The sequence below is a fragment of the Ostrea edulis genome, chromosome 9, assembly GCF_947568905.1.
Source record: "Ostrea edulis chromosome 9, xbOstEdul1.1, whole genome shotgun sequence".
Taxonomy (NCBI): domain Eukaryota; kingdom Metazoa; phylum Mollusca; class Bivalvia; order Ostreida; family Ostreidae; genus Ostrea; species Ostrea edulis.
In genome coordinates this window covers 65,543,019-65,571,003 of record NC_079172.1, presented here as the reverse complement: position 1 = coordinate 65,571,003, position 27,985 = coordinate 65,543,019, and the positions used below count along the sequence as shown (strand labels likewise).

General features: G+C 34.2%; 2 protein-coding genes across 3 annotated transcripts in view; one reads left to right on the top strand and one right to left on the bottom strand.

Annotated features, from left to right (window-relative positions):
* Positions 1–1,467: 1,467 nt before the first annotated feature.
* Positions 1,468–10,096, bottom strand: LOC125657517 (spliceosome-associated protein CWC15 homolog). The gene is made up of 8 exons (XM_048888121.2): positions 9,871–10,096; positions 9,672–9,732; positions 7,406–7,547; positions 7,222–7,325; positions 6,298–6,377; positions 4,521–4,619; positions 3,821–3,933; positions 1,468–2,089 (listed from the first exon to the last, which is right to left on the bottom strand). Exons 3-8 carry the CDS (start codon positions 7,534–7,536, stop codon positions 1,963–1,965), a joined length of 654 nt encoding a protein of 217 aa, XP_048744078.1. The 5' UTR covers positions 7,537–7,547; positions 9,672–9,732; positions 9,871–10,096; the 3' UTR covers positions 1,468–1,962.
* Positions 10,097–13,814: 3,718 nt separating this feature from the next.
* Positions 13,815–27,985, top strand: part of LOC125657513 (tyrosine-protein kinase RYK-like) — a 50,267-nt gene continuing 36,096 nt past the window's right edge. For both annotated transcript variants that reach the window (XR_007363363.2, XM_048888116.2), the window contains exon 1: positions 13,815–14,388. Coding sequence is in view for 1 of the 2 variants with exons in the window: in XM_048888116.2 (XP_048744073.1) it covers positions 14,280–14,388 (109 nt within the window). In the remaining variant the exon portion in view is untranslated. The remainder of the gene's footprint in view (positions 14,389–27,985) is intronic.

The window sequence follows — 27,985 nt, the reverse complement described above, 5'->3', positions numbered from 1 at the left end:
CATCAGGTGTGAATGTCATGGGTCCTCGAAGATGGCCTTAAAAACGGATGTCCCTTGTCACAGTAGGTGTGGCACGCTAAAGAACCCTCACTGCTCAATGACCATAAGCGCTGAGCATAGGCCTAAATTTGAAGCCCTTCACCGGTATTGGTGATGTCTCCATGAGTGAAAAATTCACTATAGGGACGTTAAACTAGATACAATCAATCAATCATCTTAATTTCTATCTAGGCAATGAGTTATTCAAATACAATGATAATTTTTAAAAACTACGTTTTGCTTTGGTCCTTACTCACATTTGTTTAATTTTCAAGCATACCCAATCACAAATCAATGCTGTCCGCTGTTCCTCACAAAAAATATTCATCCTGTAACTTGATTTTGACACAAGAAACCAGAGGCCCACACCAAGCCTTATCGGTCACCTGAGCACTAGTTAAAAGTATCAATGATAAAGACAATAATCGCTATAATAATTTTAGCTCCACCCTTACCCCCTAGGATCATGAAATTTACAATTTTGGTAAAGGACTACCTACTCCTTCTAAATATCCATTTAGTTTCAATAGCATTAAAGCAAATATCGTTTACATGTTTTGCACATATACACTATATATACCCAAGTTTGACCATGCCCTGGAGTCAGAACCTCTACCCCAGGGATCATGAAATTTACAATTTTGGTAGAGGCTTTTCTGCTCTATATCATTATGCATTTAGTTTTTCTTAAAGATATGCTGTTGTAGAGAAAACTTCTAATAATCGGTCAATTTTTGCCCTGTCCCTAAGGCCCCAGGAGTCCTGAAATTTACAATTCATGTCCTACTTGTCCCAAAGATGCTTCAAATCAAATTTGAAAGGAATTGGAAAAGTAGTTATCAAGAAGTTAAAAATGTTCTACTGTTCACACATTTGTTTATTAACTGACCATTTTGGCCCCCCGCTGATACCAAAACCTCTACACCTGGGATCATAAAAAATCTACAATTTTGGTAAAGGACTATCGGCTCTTTATAAATGTCCACTTAGTTTCAATTTCAGTTAATATCAATAGCACTAAAGAAGATGTTATTTAAGTGTTTAAACACATAAACACTACATACCAAGTTTGGACCCGCCCTGGGGTCAGAACCTCTACCCTGGGGATCATGAAATTTACAATTTTGGTAGAGGCCTTCCAGCTCTACATCATGATGTATCTAGTTTTTCTTACACACGTGTGGTTCTAGAGAAGAAAATTTTTAAAAACTGGTTAAATTTTGTTAGTTTTTGCCCCGCCCTAAGGACGAAAGAGTCCTGAAAATTACAATTTATGTCCTCCTTGTCTAAATTTGAAAAGTATTGGAATGGTAGTTATCAAGAAGTTAAAAATGTGCAATTGTTAACGGACGATGCACAACAGACGCAGACCAATTGCAGTTGGTCACCTTAGTGACTCAGGTGACCTAATAAAACTAAGACGATATCTTTAAGTATACGTGTATTATTTTATTACAACATATGAACTTCAAATATCTCTGTAATTGTGACAAATGAAACTTATGATACAAGAAGAATACTTATGAAAAGAAAAATGAAGTTTACATATCATGATGTGGGAAATATGACATTCACAATATACACTATTATCAAACATGTAATCTAAAATCACAACTGTTCTAAAATTTCGGAAGTGGAGACATTATTTGTCAATACAGATCCTATTGATGCAATTAAAACAGACTCTAAAAACCTAGAAGAGGAGTGTTGGATGCAGTTTCCACTTTAGAGGTACCCCGTCTGCAGCAGCTAACTGGATGTGCTCCGTTTCTGGATCACGATGGTTAGAAGTCCGATACACACACAAAGCATCCACCAACCACACTGGAGGTCACTAGCTTTCCAAGTGACCAATCAGGACGAAGCTGTATGTCACGTTTTGGATTCTGTTTTTCGCTGTTCATTTTTATGCTATAATGAATGTTACTTGATGTACTTCTCCATGAATTTTTTGTGAAATTCCGACCTGAGGGTGTCATTAATAAACGCAGTCTTTTTCTTATCGTCCTCTCCTTTTGCACAGTTCTTAAACACCACGTCATCATCCCACCTAAATAAACAGTAACAGATTAAAAACTCCAAATCAATCATATCTATCTACGATCTTTCCTCCCTTCATTTGCAAGGGGTAAACTTATATTATCTATTTATGCATTTAAAGAGAAAAGAAACATCTTACTTTTTACCTACTAACTGCCACACAAAAAGATGAGTGTGGTACAAACACAGCAGTTCTCTTTGAAAACAGAACACTTGAAGATGGAGAACGAACTGTTCTAATATTGAAAACGGAACACTTTGGGCCAAGATGAGAACAAACAATTTGGCCTTGATTCTAAATTCTGCATTTCATAATTTTTACAATCAGAGACATTGTGGGAAAAAGAGGAGGAAATGGGGGATTCTTGCCTAAGTTAAAGATTGACCTAATAATGCACCATTTTGAAGGGGAAGTAATGGGGATGAAAATGAATTAAAACATGTAGAGTTGCGTGTATGAGATTTAACGTTCACATAGAAATATTTACCTCTGCAACGTAATTACTACCAAACGACTGGTTAAAAGAAAAACGTCCTGAGGTTATTTCATGTCTGATTTTTATAAAATCGTTACTATTAACCTCAGAAATGCTAGCAGTTCCTCAAAATAAATTTGAAATGATTTTCTGTTCAGCTACTGCAGAGTTATTTTCAAAAAGTTTGTACTTGTATTATTTCATGTGAACTTTAATTAATGGATCGTTAATTGTACGATATATCATAGATCGTTAAACTGTGTACAAAGGCATTTATCAATCTAAAATTATATATATACAACTGTACGTGTATATTTTTCACAATAAAAATGTTCGGTATGAGTAATTATAAGCATGTAGTGGAACCGTGAAAGTAACTGGAACCTAGGATATCTCATTCAGATATAATAATTCATTTCAAATCTTGAATTGTGTGAGTTTTTATAGCAGTGAGTGTAAGACTGTTGTCAGCTGGTTATGGGAAATTGTCCCCTATTTGTTGTTGTTATTGTTTGTTCTGTGAATATTAGATTTAGTTTATTTTTCCGTACTTCAATTTAAAAATAGTCCAGCAAAAGTAATCCGTGTTTATTGACAGATCAATGTAGACGAGAAATGTGCATTCAATATCATTCAGTGTTTATTGACAGAGAAATGTGTATTCAATATTAATCAGTGTATATTGACAGATCAATGTAGTCGACAAATGTGTATTCAATATTATTCAGTGTTTATTGACAGATCAATGTAGTCGACAAATGTGTATTCAATATTATTCAGTGTTTATTGACAGATCAAGGTAGTCGACAAATGTGTATTCAATATTATTCAGTGTTTATTGACAGATCAATGTAGAAAAATGTGTATTCTATATTATTCATGTATTCAATGTGAATGTTCCAAGAAAAAAAAGCAACATTAAAAATCATCAGTAATGATTTGGAAAATAATTAAACTGATTAACGTTTACAAACATGGTAGTCTACTTTAGTAAGAGTGATTATACATGTAATGACACCCATTTCGTGCACATACTCGATTAAGCCCTGTTTTGACACTAGAAGACCTTGAAGACACAGAGAGGCATATCAAGGAAGCCAATGAGAATCGTACACAGCTTAAATACAACCTCTAGATATGTACAATACAAGTGTGAAACTCAAAATCATCCATTAAATGTTCAATACAAGCATCTGTCTGACTTTGAAGTGTATCACTGTTTTAATTTGTATCCTAAATAACTTCTGAATCTGTTTGATACAAACCTTCGCTTAACCTTGAAATCTGTTGCTAATTTCTCCTGTTGGTTCAGTAGTGGATTCCCCTTCAGAATATTCTCTGTTCTTATCCTCTCCTCCTCCACCTTCTTCTCAGCATCCTGTCATATAAAATGATTGGATGAACACTTTCTATATTATAAAATGATTGGATGAACACTTTCTATATTATAAAATGATTGAATGAACACATCCTGCATTATAAAATGATTGGACGAACACATCCTGCATTATAAAATGATTGGATGAACACATCCTGCATAATAAAATGATTGGACGAACACTTCATGTTATCATAAAATGATTGGATGAACACTTTCTGTACTACAAAATGATTGGATGAACAAAACAAGAGCCATTTCTACATAATTCAATCCTTGGGCAAAGTTAGGATCAAGAGCATCAGTGAGCTACAACACCAACACACCCTCCCCCATCAATCAAGCCATGCAGTGGGCCATACATCATGTAAAAAGTAGAAATATAAATTTTATTTTTCATTGTTGAAAGTGATTATTGTGAATTCAATGAGAACTCACACAAATTCAGGAGAACCAAATCAAAGCTGCTAAAATATGCTTCAACTGACATGTCATGAAATTCTTAAAATGTAGTAAAATATAAAAGGATGATACTTTTTGCACTATGTATAATAATTAATATATTTCGTTTTCTGATTTTAAATTACCAGTCTCGCTTTTTCGTTGGCTCGTTCCTTCTTGATCTTCTGTAGTTCGGCCATTAATTCAGCTGTGTCGTCTTCATCATCAGACGAGTCGTCTTCATCCTGTTAAATACAAACAATATAATCTAAAACATTTACACCAGTACTAATCCTCAAACTATTTCCACTCTTCATTCCATCATGTGTGCCTACTATTTACAAGATAAAGAAATCAACTTAAAAAACATAACTCATAAGTTTATTCACTTGACACAGAGACAGCAAAGGAGAGAAAAAATTAAAAAGCGGTACTTCTAAAAACCACCTTAAGCCATGCCTTCTCAAATGTGCAGAAATGACATGGATCCCCCACCCCAATACTCAAAGTAGCCAATTAAAAAAGTGTATGAACAATAAAATTAAGCCATGCCTTCTCAAATCTGTCAAAACAACAAAGATCCCCCCCCCTTCCCAAATAATACCCAGAGTAGCCAAAAAGAGTTAGGGAATTCGTGAACTCCAAGAAATTGTTTCAGTTCAAGGTCCACAACTCTGCTGAAAGCGAGTATCAGTTCAAGACCAAAAAACAAAAAAACCCAAAGAATCCCACAAGCCTGAGTTTTAGCTAAAAGTGTCACTAGTTACAAGAGCTGCAAAATCTACAATAATTTTCCTGCTCTGCATATCTAAGCTAAATTCTACTATTCAGTAGCAGTATAAAACAAGATATGTTTTCAAAACACAAATGCCCCCAAAGTGCCCACATTTATGAATGACTTTACATAATATATGTTATATCAACACTATATGACTATTTTGGACCTGCCCTAGAGTCAGAACCCTAGGGTTGTGAAATACACAATTTTGGTACATCCCTTTCTGCTTTATCTTCATATGCATCTATCTTTTAATAAGTAAAAGAAGAAGTCTTTCAAATAATAGACATTTACTATGACCATTTTGGCCACACGCTGACACCAAAAGCCCTACCCTTCAGATCATGAAATTCAAAAGTTTGGTAAATGACTAACTACTCCTTTTAAATATCCATTTAGTTTTAATCTAGTATCAATAGTATTAAAAAAGCTGTTATTTAAATGTCTTACACATAAATACTATATACCAAGATTGGCCCTGCCCTAGAGTCAGAACCTCTACCCTGGGGATCATGCAATTAACAATTTTTTGGTAGAGGCATCCCTGCTCTACATGACTATGCATTTTTTTTTAAAAACATACATACAGTATATATATATATATATATATATATATATATATACATTCTGCAAAGAAACTTCTACAAAATGTTTATAACAAGCTATGCATTTAGCTTTTCTACACATGTGTGGTTGTAGAGAAGATTTTGGACAATTGGTCAATTCTTGGCAGTTCTTGCCCTGTCCCTAAGGCCCTGTGGATGCAGGAATCCTAAAATTCTAAACTTCACACATACCAAATTTGAAAAGAATTGGAGATAGAGTTATAAAGAAGTTAAAATGTTCAAACGTTAACGCACGACGCATGGCGGACAACACACAACGACGGACACAATAGAGAAGTTAAAATGTTCAAACGTTAACACACGACACATGGCGGACAACGCACAACGACGGACACAAAACAATAGCAGTAGGTCACATGCCTAACTCAGGTGACCTAATAAAAGTCCAAAAATCTACAACTATGATGAAAGGACAGATGAACAGAAAAGTGCAATATACCCTTGCTATTTTAAATTGACACTTGCTGCTGGCCAAGTGAATAAATTTATGAATTTCACGTAAAACTAGGTATTGTCTACCTCATCATCTACTGGGTCATCAGCATCCAAGTTGGCAGCCGGAACCTGATCCAGACGGGGTCTCTTACTGCTGCTAGAGTCTGGAAGTAAAGATATATAACATCAAGAAAACATTTATCCCACACAATTTTATTAAGGCTAGCTGAATACTAATGAAAGGTTTAAAATTCATAATCCAGATCTACTCTCAAAATGCTGTGTCACACACATTCTGACTAGCACTATTTTTAGAAATTATCAATCCTAAAAAGAAAGTCCATGGGTAACAATATAGGTAAATCAGTACTGATCTGCAGGAGGTAACATTATAGGTAAATCAGTACTGATCTGCAGGAGGTAACAATATAGGTAAATCAGTACTGATCTGCAGGAGGTAATGATATAGGTAAATCAGTACTGATCTGCAGGAGGTAATGATATAGGTAAATCAGTACTGATCTGCAGGAGGTAACAATATAGGTAAATCAGTACTGATCTGCAGGAAGCATTACATGATTTTGACAAATGGTGGTCCTCAGTGCAGTAATGTCACAAGGACTGTACATTGTAAAAAAAAAAATCATGAGAGGTTAATTTTGTTGTTTATGTGGTAAAGACATGTTTATAAATATAAACCCTCTATGAACAACAGAAAGTGAACTGGAATTCAACAAAGAATAACTCAACAACCACAAAAGAAAGGCCCCGTGAGCAAGCTTAAAAGACCCTAACCACCAAAATTTCACCCCCACGAAAAGAATTGATTCTGCAGTATGTGTCAAGTATGAAGACTGAGGTAAGAGTATTTATAACGTCAGGGCCACTTAGTAAAGTTAGTAACTGGTTGTCTCTGAGATAAGTGGAAGACAACCCCAGACATGCAAGATACTCTTATGATTTTAAATACCATCTAACATCAGTTACAGAACAATATGTTATAATTACCTCTGTTTCTGTCTCGTTTTTCCCTGGCAGTTCTCTCTCTATCTTCTAAATCCCGACGGAAGTCACGGCCTCTCAGTTCATCAGACGTACCCTGTCCTTCTTGTCTGTAAAAAAAAAACTGAATACGTTTAGCAAAAGAAACTAAAGTGTGATTTACTTCATTCTAATAAGACATTTTCCTTACCGGTACTTGATTTTGGTGTGAGCCGGTAAATCTCGACTTGAATATTGCTTGGACAATGCACTGAGATCACCTTCATTTTTCCCCCGCCCTCCTCTGGCAGGCTCAAAAGTTGGACGAGCGGCTGTTGTCATGTCTAATCAGTCTGTAAATAGAGAATCATTCATCTAAACAAAATGAAATTGTGTGATTATTTCTGCCAGGAGGCTAGATTATCAATCCTGTTAGTGTATGTCTTATGAATGTATGTGTGTTTACATGTTACATAGCTAAATCAAAAGTGTTCCGCAAACGTGTTGTCTGCGAGGGCATCATCATGCAAGGTCATCAGTCACCATTGTTTATCAAATGACCTTTACATGATAAACATATGTCCTATCCTTAACAGTTATTATTCTAGAGTGTAACAGACACTGACAGACAGATTCTTTTAAAAGCAACACAAAAATTCAATCATATTTTTTATAAAAGATAGGGGTTGATGATCAGCATGAGGTGATTAAAGAGGTAGGTTCCAGGAAGTGCCTAATTTGGCTCTGTAAACTTTTACAAAACTTCAAATAGGTGATCATGGGTAAGGGACCCATCAAAATGATGAAAAGAATTCAAGCGAGAGTAGATATACCCTGTACAACTGAGAAAAACACCAGTGGAGTACATCTCGTGTTTCACGTGAAAAGAAGAAAAAGTGCTAAAATGTCTGATACTTCTGAGATAACATTAATCGAAACAAATACACTCACGACGTGCATTAGATTTCAGACTCCTTCCCTCTTATGCAGCAACACTGATATGAAATTTCTTGACTGTGTTGTAAATTTTATAGAGACAATTCGCTTCATGCTGAGTGTGTGTCACACTTCTTCAAAATTGCATGGAATTTGCCATTATTTTCAATAAAGACACCAAAACACCTGTTTATGTAAGGTTTATTTTCTCGCTAAAGAGGGATAATCGCGTTTTAGCAAGAAGATCTCGCTATAGGGGAAGTGTTCCCAAACTGTTCAATGAAAGAGCCTGAAACCGTATTTGATAAATCCCTAAATCCAGTTGTTCGATATATATATATATATTATTATATATAGGTAAAATATCAAATAAAATATGACAACACGTTGTAAAACGTTTTACGTGTTGTCATATTTTATTTAATAGAGGGCGAAGCCCTCTCACGGCCTCAAGGGCCATGAGAGCAGAGCTCTCCCCAGTCTATACGAAAGTTTTTTGGACTACACAGGACATTCGGTCCTGTGTAATCAATGAACACACCGGACCGAACCAAATTTTGTCAGACCGAAAAACCTAATGTAAAAAAGAGAAACACGTGAAAATGCAAAACCAAGGAAATCTTATTTATTATACTAGTAATACTATACCAGGGATCCCTCCCGCATAATACTTTAGACGGTCCATGTGGTTTAATCACATTCATTTACATATTTGGATTTGTGTGATATTTTTTACTTATAACAAACATTTAATTGACTCCGCGTCAAAATAATAAAGTTTAAAACCGAATACTGAGACATCGGACATTCCGGTCCGGTGTAAAAAATGACACATCGGACCTGAGGCACTGCACATCGGTCAGGTTCGACGGTCCGATGTCTTTCGCATAGACTGGCTCTCACTATAGGTAACACGTATATACATGTTTAAAGGGAAAATATAGGAAAATAATGAAAAATTAAACCATACCTATGACTTTGAAAATTTTGGTACTAATGGCATCGATTCAAATATTAGTGCGTGGACATGTATTTCTCCATTTTGAATCTCGTCTACCCTAGTTCATGTCGTTCTGAGATGTTACACATAAAATCCGTAAAAGCATGTAAATTTTATTTTCTTAATCATATATAATCACTCCACGATTAACGCCATGTTTTTTGTTGTGGTTCAAACGCTATATTTGTAAATTTGCTAAATAACGACGCTGAATATGACTTCACAATGTACTGTTTACATCAATTGCGTTATATTTCCCGCGTTCAATATATAGGCGGATCAAATGTCCAAATTTAGGATGCTTTGATACAGCTTCGTCCGCATGCTAACTTCGGGTTGTTTTTGTCCTGTTTTGGATATAGATACTAATGTCAAAACTTTTTTGCTTCGCCCTCAAACACGGTCACGCCGTAAAACATATTATTTTACCTATTGATTACCGGACACTGAGGCAATTTTTCACATTTGGATGTATATATATGAATTATCATTTTGATGGAAAATTACCTATCACCTTACTCAATCAACTTAGCTAATGTACCTTTTCCGTTATCTGTCACTGTCAGCTCAGTTTGCCATCTCCAAACCTTTACTTTAAAGCACTGCAGAACACCAAATATACAACAACTAGAACAAATGTAGGCATGAAATCCAAGTATATCGGTCTTTTTAAAACTTTAAATCAACAAAAATAATCAAGTGTTAAAACAAAACTTCCACAGAGAGAAAAATTAGCCTACCGTGTGTTGTTTTGCGCTTGCTGTGCAATTTACCGGAAGTTGTGTTGTATCCTCGAACTTTCAGAATTTCATAGCAAATCTACATGCGTTATAGGTTCTCTATATTACTGCCATTCAGTACAATGTGAATAAGCTTTGATGAAATTTTCAATGGGCTATATAAGCATTGGAAAACAAAATGAACATGTATATTCTGGTTTAGAGAGTAACATTAGAAAAGAAAAACCTGTTTGAAAGCATAAAATGATTCCGGAATACTACTTTTAACTGGCCTCACAGTCCCTAAACTGTTGTTTACTTAGAATGCAGACTGCTATCTCGATTAAAAGCACACACATCTTTTAAAGTGTTCCAATGGATTTTACGCAGAAAAATGGGAGCGAATGGGGTAAAGGGAGGGGAGAAAAGGCGATGAAAGGAGAAAGGAAGGAGGGAGGGAAATATAGAAAATTCTAAATAGGCGGAGGGGAGGATCGGGGTATAGAGGTGGAGGACGAGGCCGATAGACGACCCCCCCCCCCCCCCTTGTCCACCCCATCCCCCAGAGGCAAGTCATGAACAATATGTATATAGAATTAAAGAGATATGAATGGGGGATTCAGTTTTCTATAACGTTAGGATTCTTTTTTCAAAACATGTGGTTCAAAACTATTGTATGTATCGAACATACAACAACCAAAAAATAGACGGTTGAAAGGTGGGAATGGGGAGATGACTATCCCCTGTCCGCCCCCTCGACTATCGTTTTTCCTATGATGGTAAAGAACTAGATATTGTCAAACATTTCAAGTATCTGGGTGTTTTCTTCTCCAGATCTGGATTTCTCTATGAAACCAAACATTTTTTAGTTAAAAAAAAGGGGGGGGGGGCAACAAAACCCATGTACGGAATCTTTAAAATGGCACGAAATCTCAATTTATTGATTACATTTGTTTGATAAGATTATTATGCTAATGCTGTTATATGGATGCGAAATATGGGGTTTTGATAATAACGATGTTATTCTGTTGAATTTGAAGCAAAGTACGCCAAAAATTATGATATATGGAGAATTGGGCAGATACCCATTAGATATCTATATATCAAAACCAGAATTATAAATTTTTAGGCCAATATTGTCAGTAGCAAAGAAAGGGTACTGACGATTGCGGCTTAAGTAATATATAGATATTTCAATATGTACAAAACAAAAAGGTGGCTTGTAAATTAATTAAAACAATTAAAAAATTTTCTCCAGATCTGGATCCTTCAATGAAACTAAACACTTTTTAGTAAAAAAAAAAAAGGGGGGGGGGGGCAAAACCTGTACGGAATCTTTAAAATGGCACGGAATCTCAATTTATCGATTACTGACCAATTGCATTTGCTAATGCTGCTATATGGTTGCGAAATATGGGGTTTTGGTAATAATAATTTGCAGCAAAGTACGCCAAAAATTATGATTTATGGACAGACACCCATTTGGCCTAGATATCTATATCAAAACCAGAATTATAAATTTTTAGGCCAATATTGTCAGTAGCAAAGAAAGGATACTGACGATTGCGGCTTTAAGTATTATATGGATATTTCAATATGTACAAAACAATTAAAGAGGTGGCTTGTAAATTAATTAAAACAATTAAAAATTTGATGATTAATTCCAACAGCATTGGTTGTCAAAATGTAATGGTGAAATTTACAACTTGTTTATACAAATTAATTTCAATGTCAAAATTATATCTTGTCAAATTTGGATATTTATAGAATACGTAAAATTGCAAGATTCAGAACGACAAATCACTTTTTACCAATAGAAACGAGGAGCTGGTCTAGTATATATCCCCAGAGCAGATAGAAAGTGTAATTTGTGTTATTCCGAAATACTTCTCATTACCAGCTCATTAGAGTTATCGCGCTTTGATGACTCTTGTGCGTCATTGGTAAGAAAATGCACAAGTCTCGCGAGCAAGTGCGAGATTACTGGGACATAAATGAAACGTTCATAGCAACCCCTCCCCCCCCCCCTTTTTTTTTTAAATTAAAGTACATGGTGTATTTTAAAATAAAATAGCCATTGGTCAAACTGCATTTTTAAAATGTTCTAACACTAGTTTATCAAGGATGTTACATGTTTTGTTTTTTTAAACTCTACTACACCTATTTTGAAAATTCCAAACAACGATGTTCTCTGTCCAAAGTCAATAAATATTTTGTAATTTTCAAAATAGCTAAGATGCAGTTTGAAACGCATTTGTTGTGTTAATTAGTGTTATAAACGTCTAAAAAAAAAATGCAGTTTGGAAAATATATAACTTATTCTAAAATATTGGAAAATGAGAGAGAGAGGGGGGGGGGGGGGGTACATGAACGATTACAAATTCCATGCCATATGAATCTGTCCAAATTGTATGATAAAATAGAATGTCTTCATAATCTGACAGAATAATTTTAATAACACATGAATCCCATTAATTACAAGAAAAGTTATTGTGTCGGATGTGCATATTGGTTTTTCCCTTCACAGTTCTTCTTGCGATTGATGCTTTATATCGGTCAGATTTGGCAGATTTAGCACCTGCACTCCTTCACATAGTTTAATAAGTTCGTCTGTTTTCTTGTAAGAATAATCAATTCCTATATTTACCTTTAGAATTTTAATCAGTGTCGTGGTTTGCAGTCCGTTATATGTATTCGATACCATAATTTATATTACGTATGCCTAAGTAATGTTTATGTATGTTGTCCCGGTAGCACGATTTTACGCGCCTTTAATTTGAAGAGTTCCACTAATGGAAATGATAAGTATAGGCGACGAATTTCATTATATTTTTTCATGTGAAAATTTCCGAAAAATGTACTTATCGCAAAAATTTCATCGCAGACCAAATATTTTAAAATTTCACGATTAATTTTCCTCTACGAATTTCAAATTGTTGTTGAATTTATCTAGATTTATTAAAACTATAAATGAGGTGCATGGTCAACCCTCGAAGTTGAAGTTGATTTGCCAATAGTATATCCTGTAATCTTCATTATTGTATATGTACCTCAACACGCATAGACCTGTATATAAATTTTGTTATGATTATCTATTTATTTCTCTATATTGATTTGTGAGAATTAATGAATTGAATTGAAAATTAAATTGAAATATGTAACGTAATTAAAATCAGCTGTTTTGAAACCACTGGATTTAAAACAGCTAATTGTAATTAAATTGTTTAAAGTAGTACCTTGAATCTATGCTTCTTAGAGGTATTCAGACTCAGGCGCAATATATAGCTGCCTAGATACGCAAGCACGCAACTAGCTATGTACACATTATTTGCGAGAGAGAGAGAGAGAGAGAGAGAGAGAGAGAGATGCAGTTAAAATATCTGTGTCTTAAAATAACTTTGCGTTATAGTTCCGATTTATGATTTCAATCAAATTTAAAGTTCCTTTTGAATTTCAAATCATCAAAATCAGTGTATATGTGTATAAAACGGATTTTTAAAGTTATTCTTTGTTACCAGTAACATTTAGGCATATAGGCCTATACTGGTCAGTCGAAAACAACGAAAGAAAAATTCGTAAAACAAATGTAAAGTCAGTTCAAGTACACAGGGTGGGTTAGCATTATAAAACACTTCAGAAAATGATTTTGTGAATTACTTTTGTGTTGGAAATTGACAAGAAACCGGCCTTTTTCTGTGCATGAAAAATAAGTTATTCCATTTGTCAAACTCTGGAGCTTAGGGCGACTTCGCCTCCGGGGGAGGGGGGGGTGCTTAATTTCCACTGGTTCCACTGGGGCCTTATAAGGTGACCCGGATCCCTTGTTTTGCATCTGATTGAATTTAATGATGATAATTTATTTCAATCAAAATCAAAATCAAAACCCATGAAAGGCAAAGTCATATAACATTACATGTGTATGTAGGCTATAATCATTAAAAGCGTAAAAAATTTTATTTATTTTTTTAGAAACGATAAAATCAAACTCCAGAATTATGAGAAGCTGACAAAGTTTTCTTTAGATTAATGATATGTTTTTCAATCTGAATCACAAAAGACTTCATGAGATAATTTGTACAAAGGTTGCGAATAAGAGGGAAAAGAAAGATTTAAGCGGGCTAATGGATCATATATGATCTTTGAAATTTAATTCCATTATTTTATTTTATAAGGCATTCAAATATTTGAAAATATTTATGATCGCATTATTCAATGAAACGGATTATGATATATCACTTCTGTCGATAAACAGTTCAGTAATATTTGAGTGTGTTCCAGAAAATATTAAAATTCCTCTCCCACGTGACTTCGCCCAGCGATTCCGTCTAAGCCACTATTCGACCGGTTTTATTCCTTCATTTACTCTCTGACTGGAAATGTCAACACTACTAGTGGTGGAGGGGGCAGTTGGAATGTAGAAGTCCGTGAGAATGAAGTGCTCTGTGGTTATCCCAGTTCTTACATTTTTGGGATTTGTGACAATTTGTAAGACCGATTTGGACTTATACCTGGACGCGCACGAAACTTATCGTCTGCTCGGTAAGCATTATTCTCTGACAAAAGTGCACTCGTTGGTGCCATGCCATGGAATACATCAGAAGTTAGGGAAAAAAATAGTATTGTCTTAAAGTTTGTGTATTGATTAGGATTCCACGATAAGGGCGTAGAGATACGGAATTATGTCGGTGGAGCCGAGTCTTTATGATTGATTGACGATTTTCGTATTTTGTGTATTGGTGAAGTCAAATGTTTACAGTTTTGGAGATAGATAATAAGCTCTCTCTCAGTGACGGGGGCCTATCTCTGCTGCTGATGGTGTAGAAAGCCAACCATCTCCCCTGGGGCTAAATTGTTTCCCAACAAAATGTTGAAATGTAGAGTTTTGTTCCTCTTCCACTTCTTAAAATGCTACTTTTTTTTCTCCCAGCTTCCTCCACCCCTTGGAAAATATTCATCTGAATATATATATATACACATTAATATTTGTAGACCAAATTGTCTTTATTCTTTGAAGTTAATTTAGATCCAAATGTTTTTGTCTACTGTTGATCAGCTGTTACGAAGTCAAGCAGTTGTGTCAGGAGATATCAGTGTAGATATCTGATATGGATGGAAACTGCGGACATGTAGGGCAAGAAATCGAAGTCTGAGACTGCTGTAACCATGTTTTACATTACAAAAGAATTTTTATTAACGTTTGACATAATTTCTAAACTATCAGAAATTGATTTTGTTATCAGAAATCAGAAACTAAATTTATAAAGAACCCTTCCAGTACTTTTGTCCACTGTCTATTTTATTCAGATGTAGTTGTTTTATATTTTCATTCAATTCATAAGAGCCACAAATTTATGTTCAGAGAAAGGGGCAAAGTGATATAATACAAGCTGGCTAATAAAACTCAGAAGACAAAAAAAATGTAAATTTTTAAGAATACCCTGGTAGATGTGTTTTTGATATATTGTAAAAAGACTTTAAAAATTGATTCTTAAAAACGGTGTAATTTTCATGAATCAGTACATCAATTACTTTATGTTTTACAGAAATCTTTTATGATTGTCTTTGTATTCACCTGCATGATAATCATGATTTGGTTTCAATATAGTCATATATACTGTAAAGGCCGGACATTAAAAAGTTCCAAAAACTTAGTTTGTCCTCTTCAGGTCCATATAATTTATAATAAAAAAAATCACATCTTTGGGATAACTTTAAGGAAAAGGATTGACTTCTTTTATTATAACAGTTTAATTGGAAAAGATTATGTTTGACTGTCTTTTATGTAGTAATGAATTAATCAGCCATTATGTTCATTAATTAATCTATCTTCCCGTATTACGTGTATGCTATTCTCCTGCCAAAACCGCTGCAGTTTGTTCTCTGTGTCACTTAAACTGCAGACATGTTTGTGTAATTAATTAAACATGTTTGCCAAGGTAATAATTGGTGTTTACCTTACTAATTTACTTCAATGTAGACTGGCTAAGAATGGAATTACATTTAACTTGTATGATAGGGGACTGCAGACATGCAATTAAAAAATGCTTTTCAACATTTTCATATGGATACCAATTTAATACCAAATGAAAATTTGAATTCTAAATTTTAATTATTATTTAAATTTGACACTGCAATTTGTCAGTTGCAGGATTTTGAACAATTTCAGCCATACACCCTTCATGGAAGTCCAGTAAAAATCTCAATGAAACCACAATAATGTGCAGTATGTATAACCTTTAGAAACATGATTAAGATTTACATTTAAAATTAAATTATGTATTAAATGCCGTTTACAAATATTTGAAAGAAACATGAATACTGTTAGGTGTCTATACTGAATTATTCTAAATGCACACACTGCAGAACTCTAACTAATAAATAAAAAATGTATAATTGGGAATTTATTATAAATAAGGAAATTTTCTCTATCGTGAATTCTTGATTATTAGTATGTATAATTGTAAAAACAAAATTCTGACTGACCAGCGGACCTGACAGCAAGAATCCATGTGGACAGAGACCTCTCCGTATACGCGATTATACTGTATATACGATTGTATGATACAGTGACACAAAAATGTCTAATGTGACATGAAAATCTTTGCAAACACTGTATTTTACCCTGATAATACCTGCATAGAAATTCTCTCATTTTGTTTTTCTAACAGTAAAACATGTAGCATAATTTTTAAGCCTGTATAAAGTTTTTCCAGACAATGCAGTGAATCTTTGAGAATTGCAATCACTCTTCCGTGTGTATCAAGTTGATTTTTTTTTTTTTTGGAGAATAACTGAAGAGTGGGTATCATTGTTCAGACAAACAAGCGGATTGGTAATGCTTGAAAAAACCTCTGGTTAAAGATAATACCTTGGTATTTGTTGAACAGAGTTTTTGTTTTCAGACATTTGAGTTCTCTGTACATGGATATAATACCCCCTCTTCATGTGGTCTGTCCCTCTCTCTGTGTATCCCAGTTCAGGAGTAGCTTGTCACCAGCCAACGGGGACCAGAATTATCATTCCCAGTGATTTTTCTAATTCCCTCGTTCGTTTAAACCCTGTTTTAATTGAGCATGTATTGATATTTGATGTAACTCTCGACCTCGCACCTTTATTTGGCTGTAATCACTCAAACAACATGCTGCAATATGGGGTGAATTGAAAATGAAACTTCAATTAAAATCTAATTTAGTTTCCATGTTAGTGAAATTACAGGACAGATTTAACAAGCCATGCATGGTGGAGGAGAAGAAAGTGGTTTTGTTGTGGCGCTGTTGGACTTTTATATCTAGGGATGTGGACGATTCTGAGATTCACTGTAGATCGTACATATGGTGTATTTAATTTCATTTATACTGATTATAGTCAAATCTAATTTGGAAAGATTTTTTTTTTTCCATCTTGAAACATCTAGAAGGATTTCTGAAAAAAATAAACACAAATAGACACTGAATTCTCATTTATAGTGTAAAGCATTTCATATCTATTTACATAAATTTAAAAAGAGATATATATATTATATATATATATATGTTTTGCTTTTAAATTGCTAAGTTAAAGTACATTTATTTTCTTATTGATTTGATGTCTCACATTGAATGAAAGTGAAATTTTCTATTTAAAGAGTATACGTCAAGGCAGAAGTGTTTAAGTGTTATAAGTGTCTAAGTTATAATTCAAGGCAGTTATAAGTGTCTAAGTTTTACTTATAACTATACACTCCCTTCTATCCGTAGGGAAAACTTATTATGCATATATAACTACAATCTCTTCTTCAATCTGTGGGGAGAACTTATTATGTATATAACTACACACTCTTCTTCTATCTGTGGGGAGAACTCATTATGTGTATAACTACACTCTCTTCTTTTATCTGTGGGGAGAACTTATTATGTATATAACTACATTCTCTTCTTCTATCTTTGGGGAGAACTTATTATGTATATAACTACATTCTCTTCTTCTATCTTTGGGGAGAACTTATTATGTATATAACTACACTCTCTTCTTCTATCTGTGGGGAGAACTTATGTATATAACTACAATATCTTCTTCTATCTGTAGGGAGAACTTATTATGTATATAACTACACTCTCTTCTTCTATCTGTGGGGAGAACTTATTATGTATATATAACTACAATCTCTTCTTCTATCTGTAGGGAGAACTTATTATGTATATAACTACAATATCTTCTTCTATCTGTAGGGAGAACTTATTATGTATATAACTACAATCTCTTCTTCTATCTGTAGGGAGAACTTATTATGTATATAACTACAATATCTTCTTCTATCTGTAGGGAGAACTTATTATGTATATAACTACACTCTCTTCTTCTATCTGTGGGGAGAACTTATTATGTATATATAACTACACTCTCTTCTTCTATCTGTAGGGAGAACTTATTATGTATATAACTACACTCTCTTCTATCTGTAGGGAGAACTTATTATGTATATAACTACACTCTCTTCTTCTATCTGTGGGGAGAACTTATTATGTACATATAACTACACTCTCTTCTTCTATCTGTGGGGAGAACTTATTATGTATATAACTACACTCTCTTCTATCTGTAGGGAGAACTTATTATGTATATAACTACACTCTCTTCTTCTATCTGTGGGGAGAACTTATTATGTATATATAACTACACTCTTTTCTTCTATCAGTGTAACAATGAATACTAAATAACTCAGTAGTTCAGATGTAACTATGGATACTAAATAACTCAGCATGTAGTACATGAACCAGTTTTGTTGTCATAAAATACATAGATTGTATTGATAGTTAGTATTGGATGATTATAGGTCAGTAAATACATGGATTGTATTGATGGTTGGTATTGGATGATTATAGGTCAGTAAATACATGGATTGTATTGATGGTTGGTATTGGATGATTATAGGTCAGTAAATACATGGATTGTATTGATGGTTGGTATTGGATGATTATAGGTCGGTAAATACATGGATTGTATTGATGGTTAGTATTGGATGATTATAGGTCAGTAAATACATGGATTGTATTGCTGCTTAGTATTGGATGATTATAGGTCAGTAAATACATGGATTGTATTGATGGTTGGTATTGGATGATTATAGGTCAGTAAATACATGGATTGTATTGATGGTTAGTATTGGATGATTATAGGTCGGTAAATACATGGATTGTATTGATGCTTAGTATTGGATGATTATAGGTCAGTAAATACATGGATTGTATTGATGGTTGGTATTGGATGATTATAGGTCAGTAAATACATGGATTGTATTGATAGTTAATATTGGATGATTATAGGTCAGTAAATACATGGATTGTATTGATAGTTAATATTGGATAATTATATGTATGGGTGACAGACATTGGACAGGCAGCCCAGCCTCATTTGACAGGTGGCTGTAATGTACACAAATCTGATTGAATGGTCTGCTTTTCGTGTCTTCAGCACCTCCATGTATAATCAGGAAGTGCTCTAAGATACAGTGGAAATTGCAGTACCAAGTCTAAGAACTAGGCTGACTATGCATAACATGGCCCTGTTAATTTCCAATTCAACTGAATAACCACTTGGTCCTGAATTTAAAGCATGAAAATGAAGTAGAGACATCTTACTGTTATTAGCTCAAAGCATTTCTCTAACAGAGTTCATTTGTAAAAAAAAATTATTTTTATGGGAAAATTTTGTACATGTATTCTAAAGAATTTAGATATGAGCACAAAAAATTAACCCCGAATCCAAAAACTGAATGATTTATCAAGTACAACAACAGTTCTATCAATAACCAGATGTACAAAGGTTAAGGAAGACAGGTTAGTTCTTCATGCTCAATTCCGAAATTTATGTCTTGGGTTTTAGCTATTTTGAATAAAAATTTTACAAAATAGAGCTATAATGATGGACCTTGTGAGATGAAATAAAATCTCTAGATTCATTCTAGAATTAAAAATTGGTGGTGGCCGGTTTTAATGAGTTAATCATTAAAACAATAATACCTAGCACTAAGACTGAAAATTTTATTTTGTTGTAAAAGTGTGCTATAGATTGGTATGCAACTTTAGCCTTTATTACTAATAAACTTAAAAAGAAGTTTAAAATTTTATAAGAATAAAGATTTCGGATCTATTAAATATATAGCATTATATAGAAATAAATTTTTGTAGGGGAATACAATTATTTAATTTTTCTTCCTTCAGAGCCTCTAAATAGGTTTACTAAAACAAATATTCCTAACAAAAGTTTATAAACCTCACTTTTTTCTGCCATGGAATTAACGAATTGCAATTTTACAACAAAAATCTCCAACACTAAAAGTACAGCTGGTATACAGGTATATTGCTTTTTAAAAAAAATTTATTCCCTTTCAGACTTTTTGAGATTGAGATTGGTTGTGTTTAACTATGGTCAAACAGACTCAAGCTTACAAAACATACCTTTAGAGACACTACTATCATAAATAATACTGACCAGAGTGGAAACGTAAATACTACTTCTGACAACAAAAGAAAGATAGAAAAATTAGGATAGAATAAGTCGGGGATCAACTCAGGGTTTTTAAATTGTTTTCCAGCGGTGTTAAAAGAGTTTTCACAATGTCAGAAAATAACAAAAAATAGTATCATTGAGAATCCCAGGATTAAGGAGCTCCTTTACATTTTAGAGATAAATTATCAATTCAATTTCAGAAGGATAATATTAAGATTTCTGGTTTTAACCGAGCCAGACAATTTGATGAGACATTTTTGCCTCTCTCTGTAGCTTTTGAAAAGCCATTACTGATAATATGTTGTTGTAACTGAGCACTTTTAGCAGATAAATGTTCCAAGATATGCCACTTTTTATGTAAAAGGAAAAACAAACAATGTTTTATGGAGTTTTGAATAAATTTACATCAGTAAGAGATCAGTTTTATGTAGTGTATTAGGAAGATTGTTTTGACAATACGTCATATTAATTTTTCATATCAATTTTTGGAAAGGAAATCTAGTTGTCACAAGTATATAAATAACTGTCAGTCATGATTAAACATATTCCCTGTCTTTTGAAGCTGGTAAGCTTAGTTGAGTACAAGAAGACACCTCGTGGAAGTTCTGCTGGATTTTTACTATTTTTCAGGGCTTTCACTCTAAAACTGCAGTTTTTTATGGCCATTGAAAATTAGATAATTTTTAACTTTCCACTTCTAAAATTTCACCCATGTTCTAATTTTATTAGGCATGTTTAATTAATACTTCCAATATATTGCCTACATTGTCTAACCTGGAGAATATGAAGATTCATTAAGTTCCTTTGAAGTTTAATAAGATAGCTGATTTAACAATGTACTTACTGAAAAGAACTTTTAATTTTTGAATCATTCAAATTTCAAACTCTCAAATTCAGCCTTAGATAATTATGTGTACATTTAGACATTTTGACAACATGCGACAATATTTATTATTACACATGCTTTGCTCTCCAGGATATGGGACTTTAAGAGAAATTTATCTACATTGTCATAATTCTAATCAAAACATGGCCCGTCACTGCGTTCTGTCTCCGCTCAGACTAAAACTTTAATTTCCAGTGAGAAATTACAAGCAAAAACCTCCAATTTTAATTTCTTATTGTTGACAAGAATCAGTGAGAATTTTGAGTAATTCCCTAGCCAAAGCCTTATTGGATATCTGGGACTGCGCAGACAATCACCAGCTCTGTCCCACAATTTGCAAAGATTGGAGAGAGGTTTAGAAAATGATGTTTTTTCCATGTGCACCTGCAACTTTATTAATAAACTGCATTAAACAGGATTGTGCCTGGCTTTTCCCTGACAGGAATCTTGAAATCTCAAATATCTCCTGCAGATTTCATTGCAGAAAGCAGGGTGTCAAACAGTTCACATTTATCAATGGCAGATTTAGATAATTTGTTAGTGAAAGTCTAAATTTAACTCCAGGTATGCAATATATGTATGCATTTTCATTCATTTATCAATACTTAGGGAAATAATTCCACGTAGTGCAGTGCAAATGAAAGAACTATTTTATTGCTGCCACCAGTATCACTATACCTTTAATTCTCGTCCATTTTCACAAAGTGGGAGTTAACTTCATATTTTCAAAAAATTAAAAGACTTGAATAACTTTCATCACATTAATTAGGGAGAGTAAAAACAACCTTTCATCATACCAGTAATTAGAAACCCATGCATTTTAGTGCTGAATAATTAAATTGACATGTTAATTGTATACAGATGTGTTGTATGACTGATATTGTAAATGGCATTAGCTACTACTTGTTTTTATTTTGTCATCTGACCTCTGAATTTCATTGAGACAGAACAGTGCGTTGATGTCATTTTTGTGATTCAGGGAATTTTCTCTCTCTGGCTGAAGTTTATTTGGTAAAGAAGAGTCATCCTGGCGGTTCATTGAACGTGTCTATCTGGTACTTCAGTTTTCATTGACCCATTCAGAACTTTTCTGAACTGGAGCTTTAAGTACACATAGGATTACAATTTTTTTCTTTCTTTTTTCTTTTTTTTTTTCTTGCACAAAAACCTTTACAATGAACATTTCAAGCCTCATTTCCATTGTTATAAACAGTACAGCTTAAAGGTCAGAAAAAAGAAATATCACTAAAATCAAAGGGAAGGACTGATAGAGATTGTCCAGATTAATGGCCTTACTGAGGAGATTGAGGGTGATTATTGGCCTTACTGAGGAGGTTAATGAGGGAATATTGAGGGTGATTATTGGCCTTACTGAGGAGGTTAATGAGGGAATATTGAGGATGATTATTGGCCTTACTGAGGAGATTAATGAGGAAATATTTAGGGTAATTATTGGCCTTACTGAGGAGGTTAATGAGGGAATATTGAGGGTGATTATTGGCCTTACTGAGGAGGTTAATGAGGGAATATTGAGGATGATTATTGGCCTTACTGAGGAGGTTAATGAGGAAATATTTAGGGTAATTATTGGCCTTACTGAGGAGGTTAATGAGGGAATATTGAGGGTGATTATTGGCCTTACTGAGGAGGTTAATGAGGGAATATTGAGGGTGATTATTGGCCTTACTGAGGAGGTTAATGAGGGAATATTGAGGGTGATTATTGGCCTTACTGAGGAAGTTAATGAGGGAATATTGAGGGTTATTTCAGGGTACATCTGTCATCAAACGTAATTGGTCTGATACAGCAGAAGCGGGCAGTTGAGAGGAGAGAAATTGTAAACCAATTAGCGGAAGCTGGAAGATGTATTGTAGAAATAAACAAAGAGTTCGTATGAAATGTTCAAACTCTTATGTACACAAGGAATTTACACAGGTTCAGAACTGTTCTCATAGAATTTATATAAGTACTGACTTTTATAGGCAGTGGATCCAACATAGAATTTATATAAGTACTGACTTTTATAGGCAGTGGATCCAACAGAATTTTTATAAGTACTGACTTTCATAGGCAGTGGATCCAACATAGAATTTATATAAGTACTGACTTTTATAGGCAGTGGATCCAACATAGAATTTATATAAGTACTGATTTTTATAGGCAGTGGATCCAACATTGAATTTATATAAGTACTGACTTTTATAGGCAGTGGATCCAACATAGAATTTATATAAGTACTTACTTTTATAGGCAGTGGATCCAACATAGAATTTATATAAGTACTGATTTTTATAGGCAGTGGATCCAACATAGAATTTATATAAGTACTGACTTTTATACTCAGTGGATCCAACATAGAATTTATATAAGTACTGACCTTTATAGGCAGTTAGATCCAGCATAGAATTTATATAAGTACTGACTTTTATAGGCAGTGGATCCAGCATAGAATTTATATAAGTACTGACTTTTATTAATAACCCCACAGAAAAAAACCCGCTATATGGTATATAGTTTGTCTTTTATGGTTCAAATTTAAGTTTAAAGACAATCAATTTTTAATTTTCAGGTTTACAAACCCTCCTATGAAAATTTCAGTTTTTTAAGAAATGAAAATTGTTTGTACCTTTTTCTTCCATTGTCCAATTTGAGAGATGACCATGACTTGGAATCTATTTTTGATTAATAAGGGAATTTATTAGCATTCATTTTAATTTTGTACTAAAGTTGACTCCCATGTCGAGTCAACAGAACCCATTACTAAGGACTTCAAACACTCTTAGCAATGGATAAGAGAAGCTTTCAGAAAGTCATTTGTAAACAAACAAAATTTATTTCATTCTTATTTCCTCCTTTTATGGAACTGATAAACTTTTAAAACAAAATACTAGTCTATGTATATGATCAAGGAATAAACTTATGAACCGAGAATTATGCAGACAAACCAGAAAACGAAATGCTCAGCAATCTTGATCTTGGAGGGGAGGATCCATGATTATATCAGATCTATGCAGTTGATACATCTCGTGAGAATGACACAATACTAAATAAATAGCTGATGATTAATAAGGAATCACCATTTAATTTGATATGCTGTTTAGGCAATACACAAACAGATTTCTATGCAATCAAGCTACTTCAGATACAAGGCCTGAAGTTAAGCATGTTGAGGATAGGAACATTTTTTGGCATTAGTGACTGGTTTCTGGATTTGACAGGTTGAGTTGCAGTAATCACAGAGCTTATTGAAGAAGATCAACCGGTTGGCAGTGACATAACCATATGGATTTTTCTGTACCTCAGAGAGAAATATTTTCGAATCTTCATGTCCTCCATTTCCGCCTTATCTTTTCGGTGGATTATGATAGATTAACGTGGCACTATTCCCCATACACTCGAGCCCTTGTCATGGGCCACTATTTCTCCCCACCTATTCCCCCATTCCGAGATGATTTTTCATATTTAGAATCTTCAAAGGGATTATTGTTATCTAGTGCTGGGGGACGTTCCTTTTTATGTCTGACCCATCTTAACCCTATCTTCGGGCAAAAATTGACAAAATCCGCTAACACGCAAATCCACTTAAATTTGTCAGAAGGGCTGACAGGGTTTTTTTTGACAGAAGATCAAGTGTGGTTAGTTTTTGAGGCCGTCAGCTGTAAGATGTTTACTTAATTAGAAAATAATGTCACCTTTTGATGAATTTGCTTGAGTATAATCTATATGTGTTGAATTTTTTCCTGTGTTTGCTCTAATAATGAGCTTTTCTTGTTATGTTTTTTCTCCTTTTTTTGAGTGCATAGCATGACATTGAAATATCCTTAAGTTTAATGGCCCACTCTTTATCACACTCTCCAAATTCAAGAAAATTTCATGCATCTTGGGCTTTATTTGATCAACAAGAAAATGAATAGTTGCAACTTGTGTTTTGTTAATAGTTGATTTTGATAAAATTCTACACATAATAACATTAGGGACTTTTAAAAAGCTAGGAAAAATAAAACGGACTAAAATAATAAAAAAAAAAAAAAAAGAAAAAAAATTGTAATGGCAGAAGTAAGTACAATTAAAAACATTGTTTTTCCCTTCATTTTATTGAAATTTCATTAGATATGTTGTTGTTTTAAACATTGTGGCTGCTAGGAATATTATCAGGCAGTAGACATACACAGCTGTATTGTAACAAGGTCATCCATTAGATAAAACACTATTACTTTTTGTCAATTTGCTGAACAACGTGAAGTTTTTTAGGTAATTACTGAAGAAATTTCTGTGTATCAGGGCCAAGGTTATCTTAGGTTCTCTGAAACAAAAAACAAAACAAAAAAACCCAGCTCAAAATAACCCCCACCAGAAGTGCAGGAGAGAGGCAGGGTAGGGTTTATAGGGGCAGGGTAGGGTTTATAGGGGCAGGATAGGGTTTATAGGAGACATGGAAGGGTTTATAGAGGCAAGGTAGGGTTTATAGGGGCAGGGTAGGGTTTATAAGGGCAGGGTAGGGTTTATAAGGGCAGGGTAGGGTTTATAAGGGTAGGGTTTATAAGGGTAGGGTTTATAGGGGCAGGGTAGGGTTTATAAGGGCAGGGTAGGGTTTATAGGGGCAGGGTAGGGTTTATAAGGGCAGGGTAGGGTTTATAGGGGCAGGGTAGGGTTTATAGGGGCAGGGTAGGGTTTACAGGGGCAGGGTAGTGTTTATAAGGGGCAGGGTAGTGTTTATAAGGGGCAGGGAAGGGTTTATAAGGGGCAGGGAAGGGTTTGTAGGGGGAAGGGTAGGGTTTATAGGAGGCAGGGTAGGGTTTATAGGTGGCAGGGTAAGGTTTATAGGTGGTAGGGTAGGGTTTATAGGGGGCAGGGTAAGGTTTATAGGTGGCAGGGTAGTGTTTATAGGGGGCATGGTAGGGTTTATAGGGGGCAGGGTAGGGTTTATAGGGTGCAGGGTAGGGTTTATAGGGGCAGGGTAGGGTTTATAGAGAGGAGGAATGATTTATATGATTGTTTTGTCTTATGGAGGAGGGTTTCAAAGGCAAGAAACCCTGTCCTGCCTCTGTAATTATCACTTCTGCCTGTTTTCCGATTCCCACCATACAGAAGATAGCATACACCTTCTTCACTCAGTGAGTAACATTTGAAATGGTCGCTAATTTTCATTGGAACTGGTCTGTAAATAAAGTAAGTTTGCAAGATTCACACAAAATATTTCACAATTGCAAGCTCATTATACCTGAGAGTTTGTTGCTTGTCAGAACTATTTTAGTTGGTGTTTTAATTTGTGCTGCTGGAAATGAAAATGACATCTTTGATCAACCTCTGAATATTGTAATGAACTAGATACTGGACCAGCATAAAAGGATCAGTGCACAAAGGGTACTGGTGTGCTGAACCATTTATAAAACTTGCATTACATGTATTGGTTAATGAATATATGCTAATTTAATAGTAATATACAAGGCTATCACAAAAACGGATCTACCAATATATCTGTTACCCCAACATGCCAAAAAAGTCAGAGAACAATGGCGGATTATGGAACACATGGACATTAGATACATGTGGGTCAGGGATTGGTATTCTAGTCCTGATACCCCGATAGTCTCTGAGGGATACCCTTTACCAAAAATATTCCAGATATTAGATGTATATATACGGAGTATGTTGACTTATTAAAGCTATTATGAAAATTTAATGCGGCATTTGTCTCTTTTTGACAGGCCGGTACAATAGTTAGGTAACCCAGCACCGGATGATGAACAGATAAAATTTATCTTGTTTGTTAGTGTTTCATTTTTGTTAAATTGGGTAGTTTTTTCATAAAACCCACTGCCAACACGGGCCATGTGGTTTCAGGGCGTCTCGACTTCAGATAAAACACACTTTAATGAGAGAACTGGAATTCCACAAGATGCTGTCTTATCTAATACTGCCAATTTAATAAAACTTCATTTTGCAATTTTTCTATGTCAACAAGTTTTTCAGACTTTGTTCAAATTAGCCTTGATGTTACTTATGATTTCTGTTGAAAAGAGAGGTACAAAGAGTCAAAAGCCGCTATATTTGTTTTTTCAATAAATGAGTTAGTTGCGTGGATTTGAAGCATGTAATTTTTCGGAGTCGCATTGTGCACTATTGCGTAGTCGTCAATTAGTGTCCATTACAAGGGTATTGTGTTTGTTTTTTCATTTGTTGTGTTCATTTGCTGAATCAATGAGATCCATTAGGAGTCACTCTGCTCTCCCAGTATTAAATGGCTGTCATTTTATGTAACTCATACAAGTACTCATGTAGCACAGTCCTTAATGATGGTATCGGAATGGAAACGATGGAACATTTTGACAAGAACTTGTGAAATGTTATTGATAGTTAATGTCAAGTAACTGAAAGCAATCCATGAATCACTTGCAATCAGATGTTTTAGAGTTAAAGCTTGTCTTTCCAAATTTCTCTAGAGATCGAGACAGAAACTTTTATTATCAATATTGTTTGAAATAATTATTGGTTTAATTTCTAAAGGAGATATTATGCTCTAAATTGACTTTCACTTCCAAAATTGAGTTGCAAATATTATATGTAAATCTAAAAGTATTAAACTCCATTTTCAGTCCTAATCTGCTGCAAATATTGAAGTGATAACTCTTGCTAAGTTGATTGAAAATAATGGCATTTGACTTCTTTACTAAAGAAATAAAAATACAAGAGGACATCACACAGGCATATACTTCATGAAGTGCATTAGTGTAAAGTATGCTGGCATGAAGCGTTGCAGTC

Excerpts from the sequence above, each read along its gene's own strand:
- LOC125657517 (XM_048888121.2), bottom strand. The coding sequence starts at position 7,536 with ATGACAACAGCCGCTCGTCCAACTTTTGAGCCTGCCAGAGGAGGGCGG. Across the intron at positions 6,378-7,221 it reads AAAACGAGACAGAAACAGAG|ACTCTAGCAGCAGTAAGAGA; the intron begins GTAATTATAACA and ends CTTTACTTCCAG. Across the intron at positions 2,090-3,820 it reads GATTTCAAGGTTAAGCGAAG|GTGGGATGATGACGTGGTGT; the intron begins GTTTGTATCAAA and ends CTGTTTATTTAG.